Source organism: Haliotis rufescens, unplaced genomic scaffold (assembly GCF_023055435.1).
Source record: "Haliotis rufescens isolate VD_foot unplaced genomic scaffold, xgHalRufe1.0.p SCAF_12, whole genome shotgun sequence".
Lineage (NCBI taxonomy): Eukaryota > Metazoa > Mollusca > Gastropoda > Lepetellida > Haliotidae > Haliotis > Haliotis rufescens.
Genome location: NW_025963802.1, coordinates 23,653,581 through 23,672,715, shown reverse-complemented (window position 1 = coordinate 23,672,715; position 19,135 = coordinate 23,653,581). Strand labels below are relative to the sequence as shown.

General features: G+C 42.6%; 1 protein-coding gene across 1 annotated transcript in view; it reads right to left on the bottom strand.

Moving 5' to 3' along the window:
• Window positions 1–497: 497 nt before the first annotated feature.
• Window positions 498–19,135, bottom strand: part of LOC124111706 (casein kinase I) — a 38,206-nt gene continuing 19,568 nt past the window's right edge. The window contains exons 3-8 of the mRNA XM_046471485.2: window positions 18,710–18,836; window positions 5,781–5,879; window positions 5,143–5,361; window positions 4,134–4,208; window positions 3,481–3,682; window positions 498–2,970 (exon numbers count right to left, since the gene is read on the bottom strand). Of these exons, the coding sequence (XP_046327441.1) occupies window positions 2,963–2,970; window positions 3,481–3,682; window positions 4,134–4,208; window positions 5,143–5,361; window positions 5,781–5,879; window positions 18,710–18,836 (730 nt within the window). The 3' untranslated portion in view covers window positions 498–2,962. The remainder of the gene's footprint in view (window positions 2,971–3,480; window positions 3,683–4,133; window positions 4,209–5,142; window positions 5,362–5,780; window positions 5,880–18,709; window positions 18,837–19,135) is intronic.

The window sequence follows — 19,135 nt, the reverse complement described above, 5'->3', positions numbered from 1 at the left end:
GTGCACGGGTGGCCCAGTCGTTGCGTCCCTTGGGCACGCGAGAAACCTATGATTGTGCGTTTAAATCCCGGTTTGCCCCGATTATGTTTCTAGGTTTGTCAGCACCATACCCCTGCATGTGGGTTTCAATCCCGGTTTGCCCCGATTATGTTTCTAGGTTTGTCAGCACCATACCGAAGTGGTAAATGTCTGAAACCTGCATCACTTCTGGCTTTCATCCCACATTAAGCTGACATGCCACGATATAACTGTTAAAAGTGGCGTTAATACCCAACTTCACGTAACCTGCAAGAAGACTCGTTTACTCTGTCGATGAATGTTATGTGCGAAAATAGGACAAATACTTCGGTCAAAGAATTCCTTAGGAATCATTTTTGACTTTACCCAATATACAGTTAAATATGTTCAAACATGCTTTATAATGTGTTTTAAATGCCATCTGGAAAACAGACAACCAATCAGAATAAATAAATTCTGCATTAAACACAATAACAATCTTATATCAATCATTTATTTATCAAATTCAATGATAGCTGCAACCTTAAAATAACAATATTACACTGTTGGTTTTTTTCTGATAAAATAAAGTTCATCAGACTGCTTTAACATTTCAACCTTCAAAATTATGTTATAATGCCAGTTCAATACTTGGGTGGAAGTGATCGTCATTGCAGGTTCAAATCATGTTTTCTCATAACATGAAACATTTGACATGATTACTTTGGATAGTGTTCGAACCATAAAAGGAAATCACAAACTCTCCAACACTGACTGGCTCAATTTGAGGCTGCATCAAATTGTCAGAACAGAAGCAAAATGTAGTATGACATCTCACATGATGTGATACCTGAGGTCATTGAAGAGGAACTGGAGGATATTGACAGAATAAGATATTATTTCAACAACCTTTGAGGTAGTGTAAAGATCATTTTACGCATTTCTTCAAAAGGAAAACAAATGACAAAATGTAGACCTGTTTAATGACCTCAGGTTCAGCTGCGTGGAAGGCAGACATTCACAGCTCCCTGATTCTACAGGCGGTTGTTAGTAACTAAGGAGAATCCAGGGGTTATCTGAACAAGCATTTCACTCTTTGATTTTGTACTTGCAGCTCTATATGTATACTTACAAAAGACACTCAAGAGTATATTACAGCTAGCATTAGAGACATTTAGATACATACATCTTCAAACAGTACTCCAAAATATTTTAGAACACAAATCCATACTATGTATCTTACACATAAATGTCACTCCGCCAAGTGACTCACTTGACAAACCAAGAAATATTTACACACATACAAAAAGATTATTCAGTATCCCTGGTATATCTAATCCACAATAATAGCTCAGCATTGGCAACACAGGAATAACACATACGCATCAGACCTCCTTCCATGGATGCTTCCCAGAGACAAAGTGGTCATTTTTCCACCAGTGCAATTGATGGGCCTTTGTACAACTGTCAAAAGCATGCCAGTAGTATGTCAATACACCTTGCTTGTACAGGAAATGTGAGTAGTCAATAAATGTTGGTTCCATTCCTTGTTTCACAACCATACAGTTCCTGTTTGCTATATGATCAGCATCCATGGCAGATGAGCCTGTGCTAACAGCATAATAATCTTACATACAGGCGTCCTCTACAGATGTGTTGTTCCAGTACATCCCTTTCATCCCAGTGTCAAACTTGCCCAAAAAAAACGTCTGCACCTACTCTAGAAATATTTACAGCAACATCCAACCAAACTCAATATTTAAAATAATATACAAATATATTACACACAAAATACATAACAATGACTGGTAAAATTCAACAAGTTAAATACATAACTGTACATTGTAAAAGGAAAGAGAAAGAGACTTTGTTTTGGTATCAATGACAAAGGACTTGAGTGAATTGCCATATTACTGATAATACCCACCTTATGATGGTGACTTCAAACCCATGTTGATCTGATGGATGGTTCAGGTACATGTAGATGGCTGACATGGGACATTGACTCACAACAGAGATGGGGGTGGGGAAGAAATGTTAAAATATTGAATTTTTAATCCCAACAATCTTCTCATTGTTTTCCAAGTCCTAAGTAACCAAATTCTATTTTCAATCTAAGGAAAAGGTGAAGTCAAATAAGCTTCATTATGATACACTATAAACAAAAAGTACTTGTGACATTTTTAATTATAATTTCTTGCATATGTACAGAACTAAACAATCAAATCACCCACCCTTGTATTTGTGAAGATAAAGGATTTCTTGTTAAAGTGTGTTAATATCGCCAATACACATCTTAAGTTAGTGTAGTTAGTGTGTGTTTCAAACTATGTATGATAAAGAAAAAGTGGACAAAGAATGCCAACTTGATTTACAAGGAATATGACTGATGAGTTTCAGCCCTTCAATCTGACATACCTGTTATTCCAAACACGACAAACACAAATACAAAGAATTTTCAATAAATAGCAAAAATTTGCACTTTCAAATTCACTCATCTTTCAACTTGTGTCTCGTCACAGCATTTTCAAGATACATTTTCTCCTCCAGAATTTGGTCAACAAGCTGCCTCACCAATAAACAAATTTGCTCCTGATAGCAAAATTAAGAAACCTGATTATCTAGCTTTCCTATAGTTAATGTCATGCCTCGGTTTAATAAGACTATGCAGTTTCAACAATCAATTAGCACACTACAAAATAACTCAAATAACAAAAAACAAGAGCTGATACTCTGTGTGAAAACCCCTCTGGTAACGGAAAGATGAATCTATGTGAGAAAACAGGGTTGGTAGATGATAAGTTGATCGGCCGACTATGTTGGTATCGACAGTTTTTCTCTCAGACATCAATATACATCCACTTGTTTATGATGAAACTGTTCAAACCACACACACATGACTTGAGGTGGGTGGTAGTGAGTTAAGCCTCGGGACAATGCTGCCTGGTATATCCGCAACGTCCATTCACTTCGCTGAAAGAACAGGATGATATCAATACACATCACAGGAAAATAAATAACGTACACCAAAAACTTCATTGATGATCGATCATATTTAGTTTCCACCTGATGATTCATTCAGGAAATCTAAGACTGATTTTATTTTCCCTATTATATTTTATCATTTTAATAACAAATTACAGATACAGTTTTAAGGCTTGTTTGTTGTTGCAATGTTTCCTTGTCTTATCATAGATGTTTTTATGTTGCAAACTATAATATTAAATAAGTAAAAATATTTTCCATCATACTGATCGTTTTTTATTTAATTAGATTTTTTCTATTCACATTCATGATTTGATCCTTGAGTGACAATGATTAATCAGTAAATGTTTACAAAACACTTGAGTAAGTGAATCAGTTCTAAGTATTTATTTTGTTTGCCAAATATGTCTTTTCAGATCTGGCAAAACAATTTCACAGGTAAAACGTTCAAGTATCAAATTTGTATTGCGATTGAACAGAGTGCCAAATCCTACACACCAGTAGAAGTAATCTGTTGTTGTGTTGCCTGGTGGGAGGCTTTCTGCTTCAACATTGTCCAGTCAAACACGTAGTCGTACTGATGGTTGAGTGTCCGGAACAGGATCCGAAACAGTTGTCGCAGGTACATGTAGTCAGGAGCCTCTTCAAAACGTAGGCCTCGGCAGTAGTTCAAGTACATGGCAAACTCAGCTGGAAAACCCTGCACAACACAAGACATTTTACATCCGTAACTTTACACGATTGTAACATTATGTGGGTCATATGGTGACAGCTAAGGTGATGCACATAGTGATGTATGATTACCGATACATTCAACTTATTATCCCCCCGGCATATAATACAGGGTATATAGTCATCATCTGGTCTGTCTGTCCGTTCGTCCATATTTCATTTCCGGAGCATAACTTGAAAACATTTTCATCAAAACTTGTGCATGTACATGTATTAACTAGGGGCTAAAGATGTGCCTTTTGCTATTGTGGGGGGCAGGAGATTTGTTATGTTCTGATGACTCTTGTCGCTGTAGATATTTAAAAAAATTCAGTCAGAAATATCACTGACCTGTAACAACACAGCGTGGATCAGACAAACAGCTGAACTACTATCCACTGTTCAGTGCAATTAATTTCCGAAGTTGGATTATCCCTTACCTTACAGAGGACTTCGACTGGCGTTGACATCTTCTTTTCACTAATTTTCTCATATTTCTGCTTCTTTGTGGCAGCCTGTTCAAGTAAGATTATACAAAACATAAGAAAAGTCCACCAACCCTTAAAAACCTGTTCAACAACAGCACAGCAAGCTAATAATTGTTATATGCATATCAGCACTTGTTACGCTGCAGCTGTCTCATCTCAACACTACAGGTGTCACACGAACAGTGAATCATACCCTATGTACAAACACAGATAAAGATTGGCATCAGGAAAGGGTGTCGTTAATACATTTGTTGATCTGATCTATTGTTTTATCTGATATGATTATCAACTGGGGTAGTTGTGTTGAATTGCGTAGCTACTCACTTATTTCATACACCCATGAACAAACGGGTTAAAAAAGGTCTTCAGCAACCCATGCTTGCAACTAATGGGATCTGATGGTCAAGTTCACTGACTTAATTGATGCATGTCATTGTATCCCAATTGCGTAGATCAATTCTCTTGATGTCAATCACTGAATTGTCTGGTCCAGACTCAATTAATTACTGACTGCCTTCATATGGCTGGAATATTGCTGAGTGCGTCATTAAACAACAAATAAACATGCAAAAACTTATTTCATAAATTAAAAAACAAAACAACCCTAGCTGCTCATATTGAATTAAGCATTAACATGGCTACTGAAAGCAGCGATAGAAACTAATAGTTTTAGCCCACTAGTCCTTATAATGATAACATATAGCAAACCTCTTAAAAAGGGCAAATTTCTACTAGCCCTTAGGATCCCTTAACTATTTGTCAGTTTGGCAAGGACTATAGGACTAGTGCCTATTTCTAATGCTGCTGAATGCCATCAATCATTAGACTACTGAGTTAATATCGGCAAGTATTACAACTAGGTTAACAGGCTCGCAGATAAAAGGGCAAAAGATGACCTTTGACCTTTACAAATGAAGATTATTATTAATCATTATTTCAAAATAAACCAAATTGAACTTACTCTCAGCCCTTGCCATGGTAAAGATCCCCTATTGAAGTACATGAGGACATAGCCAAGAGACTCCATGTCATCCCGACGACTCTGTTCTATACCCAGATGGGCATTGATACTGGCATAGCGAGCAGTGCCTGTCAGGTTCTTGTCTTCTCGGTAAGGTATGTGCTGTCTGGAGCGATTGTCTCGGTACTTTTTAGCTAAGCCAAAGTCTATGATAAACACCTGAAACAAGACAAAATTGAATGAAAAGTTACTTGTATCATGCAGATGCTACAGTTATGCTGGGAGGTGCAGACATATGCCAATTACTGCCTTGAAGTAATGTGTCAATACGATACAAAAAGGTATCAGGGGCATTGCCATGGAAGCAACAACTTAACATAGAATACACTCCATAGCAGCCATTTTATCAAGATTATCACAATGTTCATGAATCAGGGATCATATAAGAATTTTGATTTGGACACAATCTATTCTTGCAGAGAAGACACTCTCATTGGTTTTATTTCTCAAATAAACACTCCATTTAAGTACACAAGTACATTTCCATCTAACAGCAGATTGTGGAACATGTAAATTAATATGCATGCATGTTAATTATCATTGACACAGCATGTGACAAGTGTAGCTTTCAGTCTCACCTTGTTACAATGTCTCCCAATACCCATGAGGAAGTTGTCGGGCTTGATGTCTCTGTGAATGAAGTTCTTGTTGTGAACATACTCTACACGGTTGATCATCTGCAATACAAACATTATTGATCAGACACACTTACACAATAACCAAGTAATGTTCCATGTGCATACATAATTCATAGACCATTTTACTTCACTGTCACAGAACTAAAAGATTCAAACTTCCATTAACAGTGCTGAAACATCTTGATATATCGCTCACTCAATATATTTTGTTACTCCATCATTAACTACAATCTTGTCATCAGCATCTCCTCACCACCATCAGCATCTCACGTCATTATGTTAACAAATAATAAGTTTCTATACTCAGACATCACACTCAAATAACCCTGATCATGCTAATTACTGGTTGCCAAGCCAGGCAACATGATTGAAGGTCTCACATGGAGCCTAACACAAAACAGCTGACATGTAATCAATAACGTAACTAGACACCCAACTGACCAGGGGGCAACATTGCCTATCAACATTACCAACTAGGAGTTGTATCTGTCAAGGCTTTAACTGTATGCCATACTATCGGTTAAGTTGTTTACTTTTGTACATAGCCTACTGCTATGATACCAGCCACTTGAAATAACAGCAGATTCACCGAGCCAAATGGATGGGCATTTTCTGTACATTGGACTTGCTTCATCAAATACAGACTTCAACTGCTGTTGGTTTAGAAACCTTGTTTTATGAAATTGTGTTTCTCATACAGTTTCGTACCCACACACTGTTTCAAAATAACACATCACCAAATGCACATTTCTATTTAACAAGAGTCTTTAGATTCATTTTGCATGGTTTCAACATGTCTATGCATACACAACACCTACATAATACCATAATAACACATTCATAGATTATTTGCATGATTAGTGTGTACTTTTTGTTTATTTCTAAACACATGAAAAACAAGAACAATAAGCAAAATAAGTAAGCCATCTATTCTATATTCTAATTACAAAAAATATTTTGTCTATTTGAAAGTTTCATAAGCTGTGATAAGCATAATGAAACCTAATATGGGATCAACAAATAAATATCTTGCATGTTGGATTTGCCATAAAAAGCATATATGTGAAAAAGTCAACTGCAAAACTGACTATTGGGCCAGGTATAGCTTCTACAGTGTTGCATGTACACAAACACTCTTGGTGGTATTGATAATCACATCTAAATATGACACTATCATGACTATAGCAGAAGATATGACATGAACAGAACATCTGGGAATTCGCTCCCAATCAATTGGTTTAACCTAATAAACAAATCTAATACCATTAGTTTATTTAGTAAACTGTACAAGTCCATAATCTACAACAGGCTTACACAATCCACTGACAAAACAAGTCTATTTTGAGAAAATCAATATTGGTTTACAAAGTCTACTCTCAAACATATCTTTCAACTCAGCATACTTTACACTAGATGTATGTTCAAGAAGAAAAAGAAAGTAATATGTCACTTTTCTGATTTCACAAAAACAAATTATCAAAACTTGGTCATTTTGCATAAATTACCTAGTCAGATAATTTATTTGATTGGGGTCTTCAGATCAGTGGCTAAAAACACCTGTGTTGTAGATTAAAGACTATAGTTTCGTTTCAAGTGCCATAAACCATACCCTCCATTATTCAACATGTTCAATATTGAATTAGATCAGAAAATCAGATATTTTGGTTCTTTTTGTAATTACACATATACTTGTAAGATTTCATTAGGCTTTGCATATCGGTACTCAAGCTGATTTGTGTTGTGTTGGCTGGGGTTGGGTGGAGCAGTGCTCTGCCCGGGACAGCCAGCCTTGACTGGCTGACATTTCCAGGTGGCTGGACATAATCATTGCCACTTCACCAGACTCTGCTAGAGTGAAGCAGACAACATCTTCAGATCAATACAATGGGCAGGCATAGCACTGCCGCTGCAGCCATCAGTCTCTTCCAAACTCGCATATCACATAGTATGCTGATGAGAAGAGCTAGCACAGGCACTTCAGAGCTGTAGCATAATACACTGTAGTGTCTATTGATATAGAAAACAAACTGTAAATTTTACATTAAATTGTATATTTATAATGCTTATCCTATCTAACACTATGCATTTCTTCCTTCTTCTTTCTGTCTTTCTGTGGAAACGTGCTTGAACAAAGTTTCCAGCTTCTAAAAACAGTTCATCCGAACACATCCAAGCATCACCACTCAAACAAATGGGTCATGTACCGTAAATCTCCTGCATAGCGACCTATACGATGCGATCACTTAGCTGCCCTTGCAACTCATTGTCTTTCATCGAATGAGTATAGGCTAGGGGAGCTGTGATGCGGGGATAGTTGGGAGGGCACATAGCATGTCAGGAGGGCATAAAATTTAATGTAAAATTCACAAATTTTGAAACTTATCCTATCTCACACTGCTGTGCATGTATCCCACAGACAATGGAGCACAGATACTTTAGCCCGAATAGACTACAAAGCCGGTGCTAAACAGTGACACAAATAAATAAATTTAAAATACTGTCTAGTGTTGTAAAAACAATAACTTGTGAGTGGGAAAACACACAACCCACAATATGATCCCTGTACGTTAGTCGGACGAAACAGCATGAAATCGGGTATTTCATGTGTTTCGGGCTTTCACGTATGCCATTGTTTCAAGAATGACTGTGGAGTTGTGAATAGCCAATCCAGTCAATCGTTCAAACAGAATAAGCCAGCTCGACATCTCTTTTAACGCTTCTTCAAACCTATCAATCACGCCCGAGGGATTGAAACATGCTTAGACACGCAGAAGAATGATTGACAATATCCATAAGAGGGTCTTTGAGCCACTACTGATACATCACACAAACAAGGCAGAGGTGGGCAGGTAAGGGCTTGGGTAACCGCCGAACCGGCTGCTCCTTGCAGCGACTTTGATGTAGAAGAGTCTCTGCAGACGAGATGTCACAACCTCCAATGGGTACTCTTGTCTGGGAACCCGAATAATAAAGACAATAAATACAGGAGTGATAGTTCCAAGTTTTATTCTGTATGTACAGGATACAGAGTACTGATATCAGGAGTATTGATTGCAGTAGTGGGTACACGCATCGTCTATCTGCACTGGTGTGCAGTTATCAGTTGTGGCGCCAGGACCATGGGACCGAACTTGTGGAGGCCCTGAACATAGGTGACGGAGATGTCATAGGGAAATTGGGAAGCCAAGACGGTATCTTACTTCTCAAAACATCCCTCCATATAATGGCCAGGAGAAAAAAAAGTCTTAAAGACAGAAAAAATGTCCGCAGAAGTCAAATGGTGGGGGATGGCGTTAAGATCCCAAATAGGTGGCCAGAATCAAGATGACTGGTCAGCCAACTAGTAGGATCAAATGTGGGACAATAGCTCAGCAACCGTAGAGATCTTCGATCCGGTTGTAGTGGCAATGACAGAGTTGATTGCAGCAAGATAGGAAGCCAAAGTGGACTCTTTAAACCTCCCAGTTGATCACAAATCATTTTGCAACCTGTGAGAACAGTGGTCGGTTTAGTGTTGTTACGAGCATGATAAGAAGCTTTAAATGCTTTCACTTGTGGTCGTAGAGGGTCTTGGTAATGCGCCTCAGTAAAGGTCTTGGCGACTCTCTTCAAATACCCCAAAGCAACAACAGATTTTTCGAGGTGAGCCAGATGCAAAGATTGAGAATTTTGGGCGATGAGTGGAACAGGTAGGAGTGAAGCTGGAGTAAGATATCGTCCATCAGTGGAAGATGGTGGAACTTTCTTTCTGCGAGTTGTACGAGTATTGTGAACCAACCCAGAGTTGGCAAATAGGGCACTACCAAGGTGAAGTCGAAGGTGGTTGGTGGACAGCGCTTTCTAAAGGACCTGAGGAAGAATGTTGGTCGGGGGAAGGCATATGCGTTATGGTCCGAAGCCTGAGGATCTGGGATGGGAAGGAGAAACCAGAGTAGTTGAGCGATGAACCTGGTTGCAAAGAGGTTGACGTCTTGGCTTGGGTAAATTTGGAAAATCCAGCGGAAGATAAGCAGGTTTAGATGTCATTCTGTTGGTGATGGTAGGTCGGGATAGGGAGTCAGCCATGACGTTGTTTGGTCCATCTTGTTTACATACCAGACGTCTGATAGACTGTCCGACTGGTAAACCGCAATATGAAATTGAAACAATTACATATCGTGATGATTTTGTGTTTTTAAATTTAACTTGTTGAACTCTTTCAGCATCAAGTCCCCAGACACTGTAGGCCGGTAGACTGGCCAAGCCATAGTCACGTCAATATAGTTTATAATTTTATAGACCTACCAATCATATCGTTCATTTAACTAAATCTATCACATTTCACAATGTCTGAAATACGTATTCCGTTTCAATTTATCATTTTTTATCGATAGAATAACATATTAATAACTATTTCCTGCAATGTTATTGAAAATAAAATTCTCTGACACACACTTTGACAACATGTCCCCATGGAACATGTCAAACAGCAAAATTAAGACGTTTAAGGCAAATCTTTAAATCTAGTATACAAAGTAATAAATAAAATCAACAAAAAAATATCTTTAACTTACAGCTAAGTTATTATTTCCATCTTTTCGTGCGATCACATGTAATGTAAATCATATGACATCTCAGCATTCGTCGCCTTGAATTCCGGCTAGGACACGAGTTTAATGCCAAAATATATGCATGAAAAATCTTTGTGACAGCTCGTAACCTAGCACGTTACATCCACGACGCTCCATATTTTAAAAATGGATGGTGATTTCCTGCTTAAAATGTTCAGAATAGCACGATTAAACAAAAATCTTTCGTCAAAATCTGAAATTCATCATAGACGAGGACTGTACCATAGCTGTAATTTGATTGGCTGCCTTAGGTCATGTGCTCAAATTTGACCGATCACGAACCTTGTAGCAGATTTCGGCCAGAAAGCATTATAACAAACCAATTTGTATCCAATGAAATCGCTTGTAATAACCATGAAAAGACTCCAGGCTCTGTTATCAGGAAATGGGTGATGACAGATACTATAAATTTATGATTCTTTTTAAAATGCCTTTCTAATTACATAAACAATAAAAATAAAAAAGAAATAGGTAAGTGGATTTTATGAAATCTTAATTTCGCTTAATTTTTGCTTCCTTGGTCCTTAATCCAATCTCATTAAAATCAGATCTTAGTTCTCGCTACCACTAAACAAAGATCTGAGGACATCCAATTACGGGTCACGTCAGACCGACCCCTGGCGAATCTTGACTGACCAATGGAATGACCAATCAGAAGGCAGCTTTCTCGTGATTTACGGCACTATTTTCAAATTGGCGACAACACTTTCGAAACATGTTTTGACAAATTCTCGATTAAAAAATTGAAACCTGAACAAAATAACATTCTGGAATGGCTAATAGATGGTCTAGATTGTATGGATTCAGTCGTTAAACCCGTAACTATCGTTCGGAACACCCCGTGTTAAAGTTTTTGATTAGAAATCACATTCCAACTGACACTTTCATGATCTGGTAAGCGACGCTCTGATTGGTCAGATGAAAGGTCCTTCTGACGTGACCTCTACTGGGATGTCCTCAGATCTTTGTTTAGCGGTAGCGAGAACTAAGGTCTGATTTTAATGAGATTGGTCCTTAATCTGGAAGTTATGAATGTGTAAGCTTACATCTTTTAATTTACAACCAACTTAATTAAGTTGTAAATGCATTTTTTAAATAATGTGATAAACATAACTTTCATATTAATAAACAATAGGATCAGACCTTTCAAATGGTGTATAACATACAGTAGCAAAGATGTTTTACAAGCAGGTATTTTCTTTGATAAAAGTTGGCTTCATCTATCACATATGAATCTCTGGGATCTCGGTGTCACAGCAGTAAACGCTTCTGGTAGACTGGTGTTGAAAGAGTTAGAACAATTGATATTGTCAGTCTTTTTACCTATGATGGCATTGTGATGAAACTGCGCAAACAGATCTTTGATAAACCATTACAAGCTACCGTTACCACAAACACTGGACCCATATACATAAATACCTCCAACATTTCTTCCTGAATCAATGAGCTAAATGCAAGAGTCAAGAGCAGTGATACCACTAGATTTACTGTATGTTGGACTTAACCATTATGGTGCCTTAAACAGCTATTCTTGAGTCGAATAGCACAGCCAGTCAGACACAAATGCAATTGTGAGTTTTGTAGAATTTTCCTATTCGGAATATTCTATAAGTAATACGTTACCACTGTTATACCGAGGCTGTTGTCTCTCACAACTGCTGCTATAGCGAAATCTACCACAGAGATCTCAATTACCTCATGCAGCACGTGCGTAGCCACCCAGCTGCCATGTGACACCCTTCACTCTTGTCTCTTGCGAGAGCAAGTGCTCAGGGGACGGACGGGCGGGCAGCAGCCCAGTGGTAACGTATTACTTATAGAATCTTCCGAATAGGAAAATTCTACAATTTACATTAAGTAATACGTTACCACTGTTATACCGAGGCTGACTACCACAGTAGGCGGTGGGGAGCACCTACAACCCAAACCTGACTGCTCGTGTTCCTTCCGACCAGCGGAAGGAAACAACAAGGCGGAAGCACTCGATGCGCACGCTCCTAGCTAGGCGTTACCCTATAGGAATACCAAAGCACTGTCAAGCGCATCCCGTAAGGCTCAATCGTCATTGCCAAACGATTGGTGACAACGGCCTCACTGGATAGGTATTTCTTTGCTGCAGCGGATGAGAACACAGTATCCATGTGAGCTAAATCTTAGATCAGGTTAAAGAGTCGAAAAGAGGGAAATTAATTTCATTCGGACCGTATATCCCCGAGCAAGCCTACTTAAAGTATGCATTAGGCGTGTGACCTAATTCCAGTATTCGTAAGCATGTATCACAAGGTTGGAATACACGACAGACAATTAAATACATAATTGTCAAAATACAAATATGGACAAAACACACAAAAAGCCGCCTCACCTGTGGTGTGAGTGCGCTGGTTTGCGGGACCCCCACTCCTGTACCCACGGCGGTGGGAACATTGGAGACGACCCAGATTGACCACCGTGCAAGGTCTGACGCCTGTGGAGTTCGGGACTGCGCTGGACACACCCCTTAGATGACCGCTTGTGCCGCGATCAGCGGCCCAAGACAGTGCACACCCTCCACGTCTTCATCAGAAACCTTTCTGAGGTACTGATTGGCAAAAACCTAGTCAGAACGCCAGTAACAACCTCATAATATTCTGTGAACAGAGATATTCGAGTGTAGGGCAAATGTTTCCGCTAGCGCCCTGATCTCGTGCGGGTTTGACCCCGCTACCGGTAACCCCCGACACCGGTATGCCAGATTGATGACAGAACGAAGCCATAACGCAATCGAGTTGCGAGTTATGTCAGTAGTGCGATTAGGGTGACACGATATGAACAGACGGTCACGCACTTGTCTGCGTTCATTCAAAGCCTTAAGATAAAACTTAAGGGCCCTAACCGGACACAGCGATCTGTCCTCAGTATCAGCAGGATGTAAGATTTCCTTGAGTGATCTTACAGTGAATTCTCTCTCCGTTTGACCAAATTTCTGATTCTTGGCGACGAAGCCTATGAGCAGGCCCTATCGAATCGTACTTTAGTGACATCAAGTGCATGAATCTCGGACACTCGTGCCGCCGTGGCAAAGGAGAGGAGAAATGCTGTTTTCCAAGTCACATGCCGAAACAAAGCACTTCTCAAGGGTTCATACGGAGCTTCCGTAAGTGATTTCAACACTAGGGAAAGATCCAAGGCCGGCCCTTTCTGAGGTAATGATTGGCATAAACCTAGTCAGAACGCCAGTAACAACCTCATAATATTCTGTGAACAGAGATATTCGAGTGTAGGGCAAATGTTTCCGCTAGCGCCCTGATCTCGTGCGGGTTTGACCCCGCTACCGGTAACCCCCGACACCGGTACGCCAGATTGATGACAGAACGAAGCCATAACGCAATCGAGTTGCGAGTTATGTCAGCAGTGCGATTAGGGTGACACAATATGAACAGACGATCACGCAATTGTCTGCGTTCATTCAAAGCCTTAAGATAAAACTTAAGGGCCCTAACCAGACACAGCGATCTGTCCTCAGTATCAGCAGGATGTAAGATTTGAGTGATCTTACAGTGAATTCTCTCTCCGTTTGGCCAAATTTCTGATTCTTGGCGATGAAGCCTATGAGCAGGCCCTATCGAATCGTACTTTAGTGACATCAAGTGCATGAATCTCGGACACTCGTGCCGCCGTGGCAAAGGAGAGGAGAAATGCTGTTTTCCAAGTCACATGCCGAAACGAAGCACTTCTCAAGGGTTCATACGGAGCTTCCGTAAGTGATTTCAACACTAGGGAAAGATCCAAGGCCGGCCCTTCATAAGATCGTGCTGTTTGAAACCCTTGATAATACCCCGAATCACCGGCTCTTTTGAGAGACTGGTACCCACAGCAACGTCCCGTACCATTTTAACGGAAGAGACATAGTTGGCAATGGAACCCCCGGAGTGTTTCCGTGTCTCTTGTAATTGAGACATGAAACGAGCAATATCGTGCACAGATACCTTATCTGGCGAATGAATGTGATGTTTACAACACCAATTCGTGAAAATAACCCAACATGCATTATACACCTTCTGGGTAGAATCACGATGCATACTAACGTATGCCCGAGATGCCCGACGAGAAAAACCTTTACTCCTCAAACGCTCGGTGACAACATCCACGCATGCAGATTGAACTGCCCTGCGTTTGGATGAAGCTGACGGGTGTGAGGGAGGATCAGGAGATCCGGTCTCACAGGCAGTGGAAGTGGCGACTGCTTGACCTGGGTCAGCAAGTCGGGGTGCCACAATCTGTTCGGCCACATGGGCGCGATCAGTAACATTCCACAGTGAACTCCTTGGAGCTGGCTTAGAATGAGTGGTATCAACGCCGTCGATGGGTAAGCAGAAGCGTCCATGCCCGTCCAGTTTAACGCGAGAGCATCGTCATTCTTTGGCCCTCTGGTCCGGGACTGGTGATACAAACAACGGGAGTTGATTGTTGAACCTGGATGCCAACAGGTTGACCATCGGACGACCCAAAATTTCGCACAGCCACTGAAACACTACTGGGTTGAGCATCCACTCTGTGGGGCTCGGATCCCGAGGCCTCGATAGAGCGTCGGCCAGTACCTTCCGCACACTTGGGATGTGACGGGCGCGTACCTGGCACGGGACACTGTCCACCAGAGTGTAAAACTCGAACGTAAGATCAAGTAGCGAGTGACTGTGGGTTCCCCCCAGTTTGTTCACATAGGACACTACTGTCGTGTTGTCGGTCGCCAGCATGAGCCGGGCGTTGATGAGACGATGCTTCCAGTGATTGACTGCGTTGATCACTGCCGTGAACTCGAGACAATTGATGTGAAGACCTAGTTCGTCTATGCACCACAGCCCCGAGCTCACCTCCCCCTCTAGATGGGTGCCCTGTATACAGGTTCAACGTGGCCCGGATAGAGACTCCTGTGGCCTTGTAAGAGACCGTCCACCACTCCAGATGCGGTCGGAGCCGATCTTAGAGGGCGACAGTCGCACTGTTCTCCTCCTGTGCCAACAACTGGATTAAAAAACGTTGCAGCGGGCGGAGTTGGAGACGGCCCCGTTCAGTGCAGTCCTGGGCTGACACAAGTAGCCCTAACAACTGTTCCCAAAAGTGAACAGTCTGTTGCACCGCTAAGACTTTGGCAATCATCGCCTGAATCTTGTGCCACCGGTCTGGGGGGGACAAAGAAGCGATGGGTCACCGTGTCAAACCGACCTCCGATGAACATGAAGTTCTGTGAGGGGGTTAACTCGCTTTTGGGGAGATTGAAAATCCACCCCAAATGCTCCAAGAGCCGAAGTGCGAAATCGAGCTGACGAGACAGCATGTCCGTCATTCGATTTGCTACTAGCGAGTCGTCCAGGTAAGCGAAGTACCTGACACCCCTCCTGTAGAGGAACCCTACTATGGGGGTGGTTACCCGGGTGAACAGCCAGGGAGCGGATGAAAGACCGAATGGGAGTACAACCCACTCGTAGTGCCTGCCTTGAAAGACAAACCTGAGATACTTGTGATGGTCCGAGTGAATCGGAACAAGCAGATAAGCATCCTTCAGGTCGATCGAAGCGAGCCAGTCGGCCGGCATGATCAGAGCTTTCAGGTCCGCCAAGGTCAACATTCTGAACTTGCGCGGCTTGTGCAGGTAAAACTTGTTGAACGATTTCAGATTGTGAATCATTCTGAGGTCGGCACTGTCCTTCTTGGGAACGAGAAATATCCTGGAGTAAAACCCAGGTGTTATTTCTGGTAGAGCTAACTCCTGTACTGCCCTCTTCTCCACCAACCTGCCGATGGCATCCGCGAGGATGGGAAGATCGGTTTCTGAATAGAAACCTGCCAACAGGATTCGCTTTGAGAATTAGCCGATAGCCGTACCGGATCGTGTTGACCACCCACGGGTCGTCGAACACTTGTTCCCAATTCTCCCAGTAAGTCTGGAGTCTGGCTCCCACTGGGGAAGGAGAGGGGGGCCTGACAGGATGCGGCAGGCGCAACTGTCCAGGGCCAGGTGACTCGGGTTCGCCTACGGGCCAACCGAAGTTGGCGCTGTCGGCGTATGAACCCCTCCAATGAAAGTCACCTGGAAGGGCCCTTGCTGTCCTTAGATGACTTGGCCTTCCCCCAGTTCCCCTTCTTCCCGCGAAAGGGCTGCTGATTGCCCTTACCGGAGCCTTCAGTGCGGGGCTTCTTCCCGGAGGAAGAAGAACCCGACCCCTTAGACCTAGCAGCCGCAGCATCCTGGGGCGCGCTCCGCTTAGGAGTGGCACCCAGGCGCCTATGCAGGGACCCAACAAGATCAAGTGTGTGCCGAGAGGCCTTGGCAGACACAGCAGCCTGTTGTTCCTTCAGAACCCCAGGGATCTTATTATTGAAAAGGGTCCGCTGGTCGGCAGACCAAGGCTGCGAAAGGAGCACTCCCTGGTTGGCAGCGTCCAACCCCGAGGCGGCAAGATACGACTGGCGCCTGAGAAAATGGCACGTGCCGAAGCCCCGGCAACGTACTCCAGGGAAGCATTTAAACCGAGCAGGCAGTTGTAAATGCGCTGGTCACGGTCCGTGGGAGAACCTTCGACCAGACTGGCCGCTGCAGCCAAGTAAGTGTCTCCGTGAGACATGGCAAGCATGGAGTGCTGAGCGAGGGTGTCCAGCTGCTGCAAGGGAGCTTGCGTTACCGTAGCAGCCGGGGGGGCACAGACACCCAATCGCTCAACATGGGCCTCCGCGGTAGGACCAGCCTCGGGAAAAGCAAGGTCATGTACCGGGAATGAACCCTTTCTCCACAATGGTGGAGGCAACGGGAGACCCTGACCGGAGGCTGCCGCGAAGGCATTCTCCAAGAAAGGCTTGATCCCCCGCAGCAAGGTTGATGCGGGGAAAGCCTTGTTGGAAGACTCATCGTATACCTCGGAGGAACCCACAGAGCCGTGGATTCCCGGGGGTACCGGCAGGGGCTTGGGCATGTCCTCAAATAGGTCATAAACCATGGCCACGCGGTCCTTAACCGATAGCGGGAGCAACAGTTCGGGGGAAGGACCTGTGACCACGGGAGCCGCCGCCGTACCGGTGTACCCCACGGCCACAGAAGAGGCCGGGGACGGAACAGCCAGCGGCCTATCCTGAGATAGGGCCGCGAGCTTGGAGTCCACCAGTTTGGAAAGCAATGCAGCGACTGAATCCCCGGACAGCCCGAGGGCCGCCAAGGGATCCGCCGCAGCCGTGGAGGTGGTACCCGCAAGGGGACCCCGACCTGTTGAGCCGGCAACAACCGGGATGGAAATGGACTGCACATACAGCCGGTAGCGCTCGAACGCCACAGGCCCCAGACCGTCGCACAGGACGCACCGGGTGTCCCCGCAAGGAACTCTGCACCGCGGGCAACGATCGTGGGGATCCTGAGACGATAAGAACTTGTGGCACACCCCGCAACTCCGGGTTGCAGGGGTAGAGGGGGTGGATAACGGCGACACATCCATGTCAGGCATTTTTGTACTATGAACAAAGAGCAAAACATGGTTACAACACACGCACCACAATTATTCACAAACAAGCATTTTCACAAGAAAATAAACGAGCAATGTGAATATAGAACATACACATTTAACATATAGAGAAATAAGTGATGTTAACCCCCAAAACATACTAGAACAGGGGAACGTAAGACACAACCTGCATACCAGAACCCCGCAAGTATATAGAAAAAAGGGCGGGAATTTTTTTTTCGTTTGGCGGGAAAATTATATCCAAGCGTAGCTACCGCAAACGCCCCGTAAAAGCACAGTTTATTATTGAGAATAAACAATAATAAATATCACCGAATGGTCGAGGAAACAGGAACGCTTCAGCAGTCTTGATAACACGTCTTGCTAGAGCAAGCGAAGGAGACAAGAGTGAAGGGTGTCACATGGCAGCTGGGTGGCTACGCACGTGCTGCATGAGGTAATTGAGATCTCTGTGGTAGATTTCGCTATAGCAGCAGTTGTGGGAGACAACAGCCTCGGTATAACTGTGGTAACGTATTTGTGGTAATTTGTCTGAACGTTCTAGTTTTTCCTGTTTTATATTTTGAATAAAGCTAAACATTGTATGATTGTACTGTGGAGGTAAAAGAATCTTAAACAGTCGACAGAACTCAATAAGTTTTCTTCCACAATATATTGCAGTATGTATTGCAGTACAGTACAGAGGAATGTACCACAATAAATCGCAATATGAAATTTGTGGCAATACACAGCCCTAAAAATAAATATGCTTTGTATTGTCTAAGGATTTTACCTGATCTGCTAGCATTAGAACTGTTTTCATCGTGAATTTCCGTGAGCAAAAGTTGAACAGATCTTCCAGACTTGGCCCCAGCAAGTCCATCACTAAAACATTGTAGTCCTTCTCCTGTCCAAACCATCTGCAACAACAAAATAAATGTATGTTTCTCTTTTGTTTTCACAGAAATGTGATCAAATGCTACTGAAGGATAGGACACCATCCACTCAATGCATCCACATGGGTGGATCACTCTAAGATTCATCACATAAAACCTGGAGATGAGTTTAATTCAACAAGTGGACTCCTTCAAAATACCATTTACTGAACTAGAGCTTGTAAGACACACCAGTATTGGGAAAGTCCATACTGTCAATGGCTATGTCTACAGTGAAGGCTTCACACATCAAGGTGAGTGTGGACGAATGTTTGAAAAGTGTA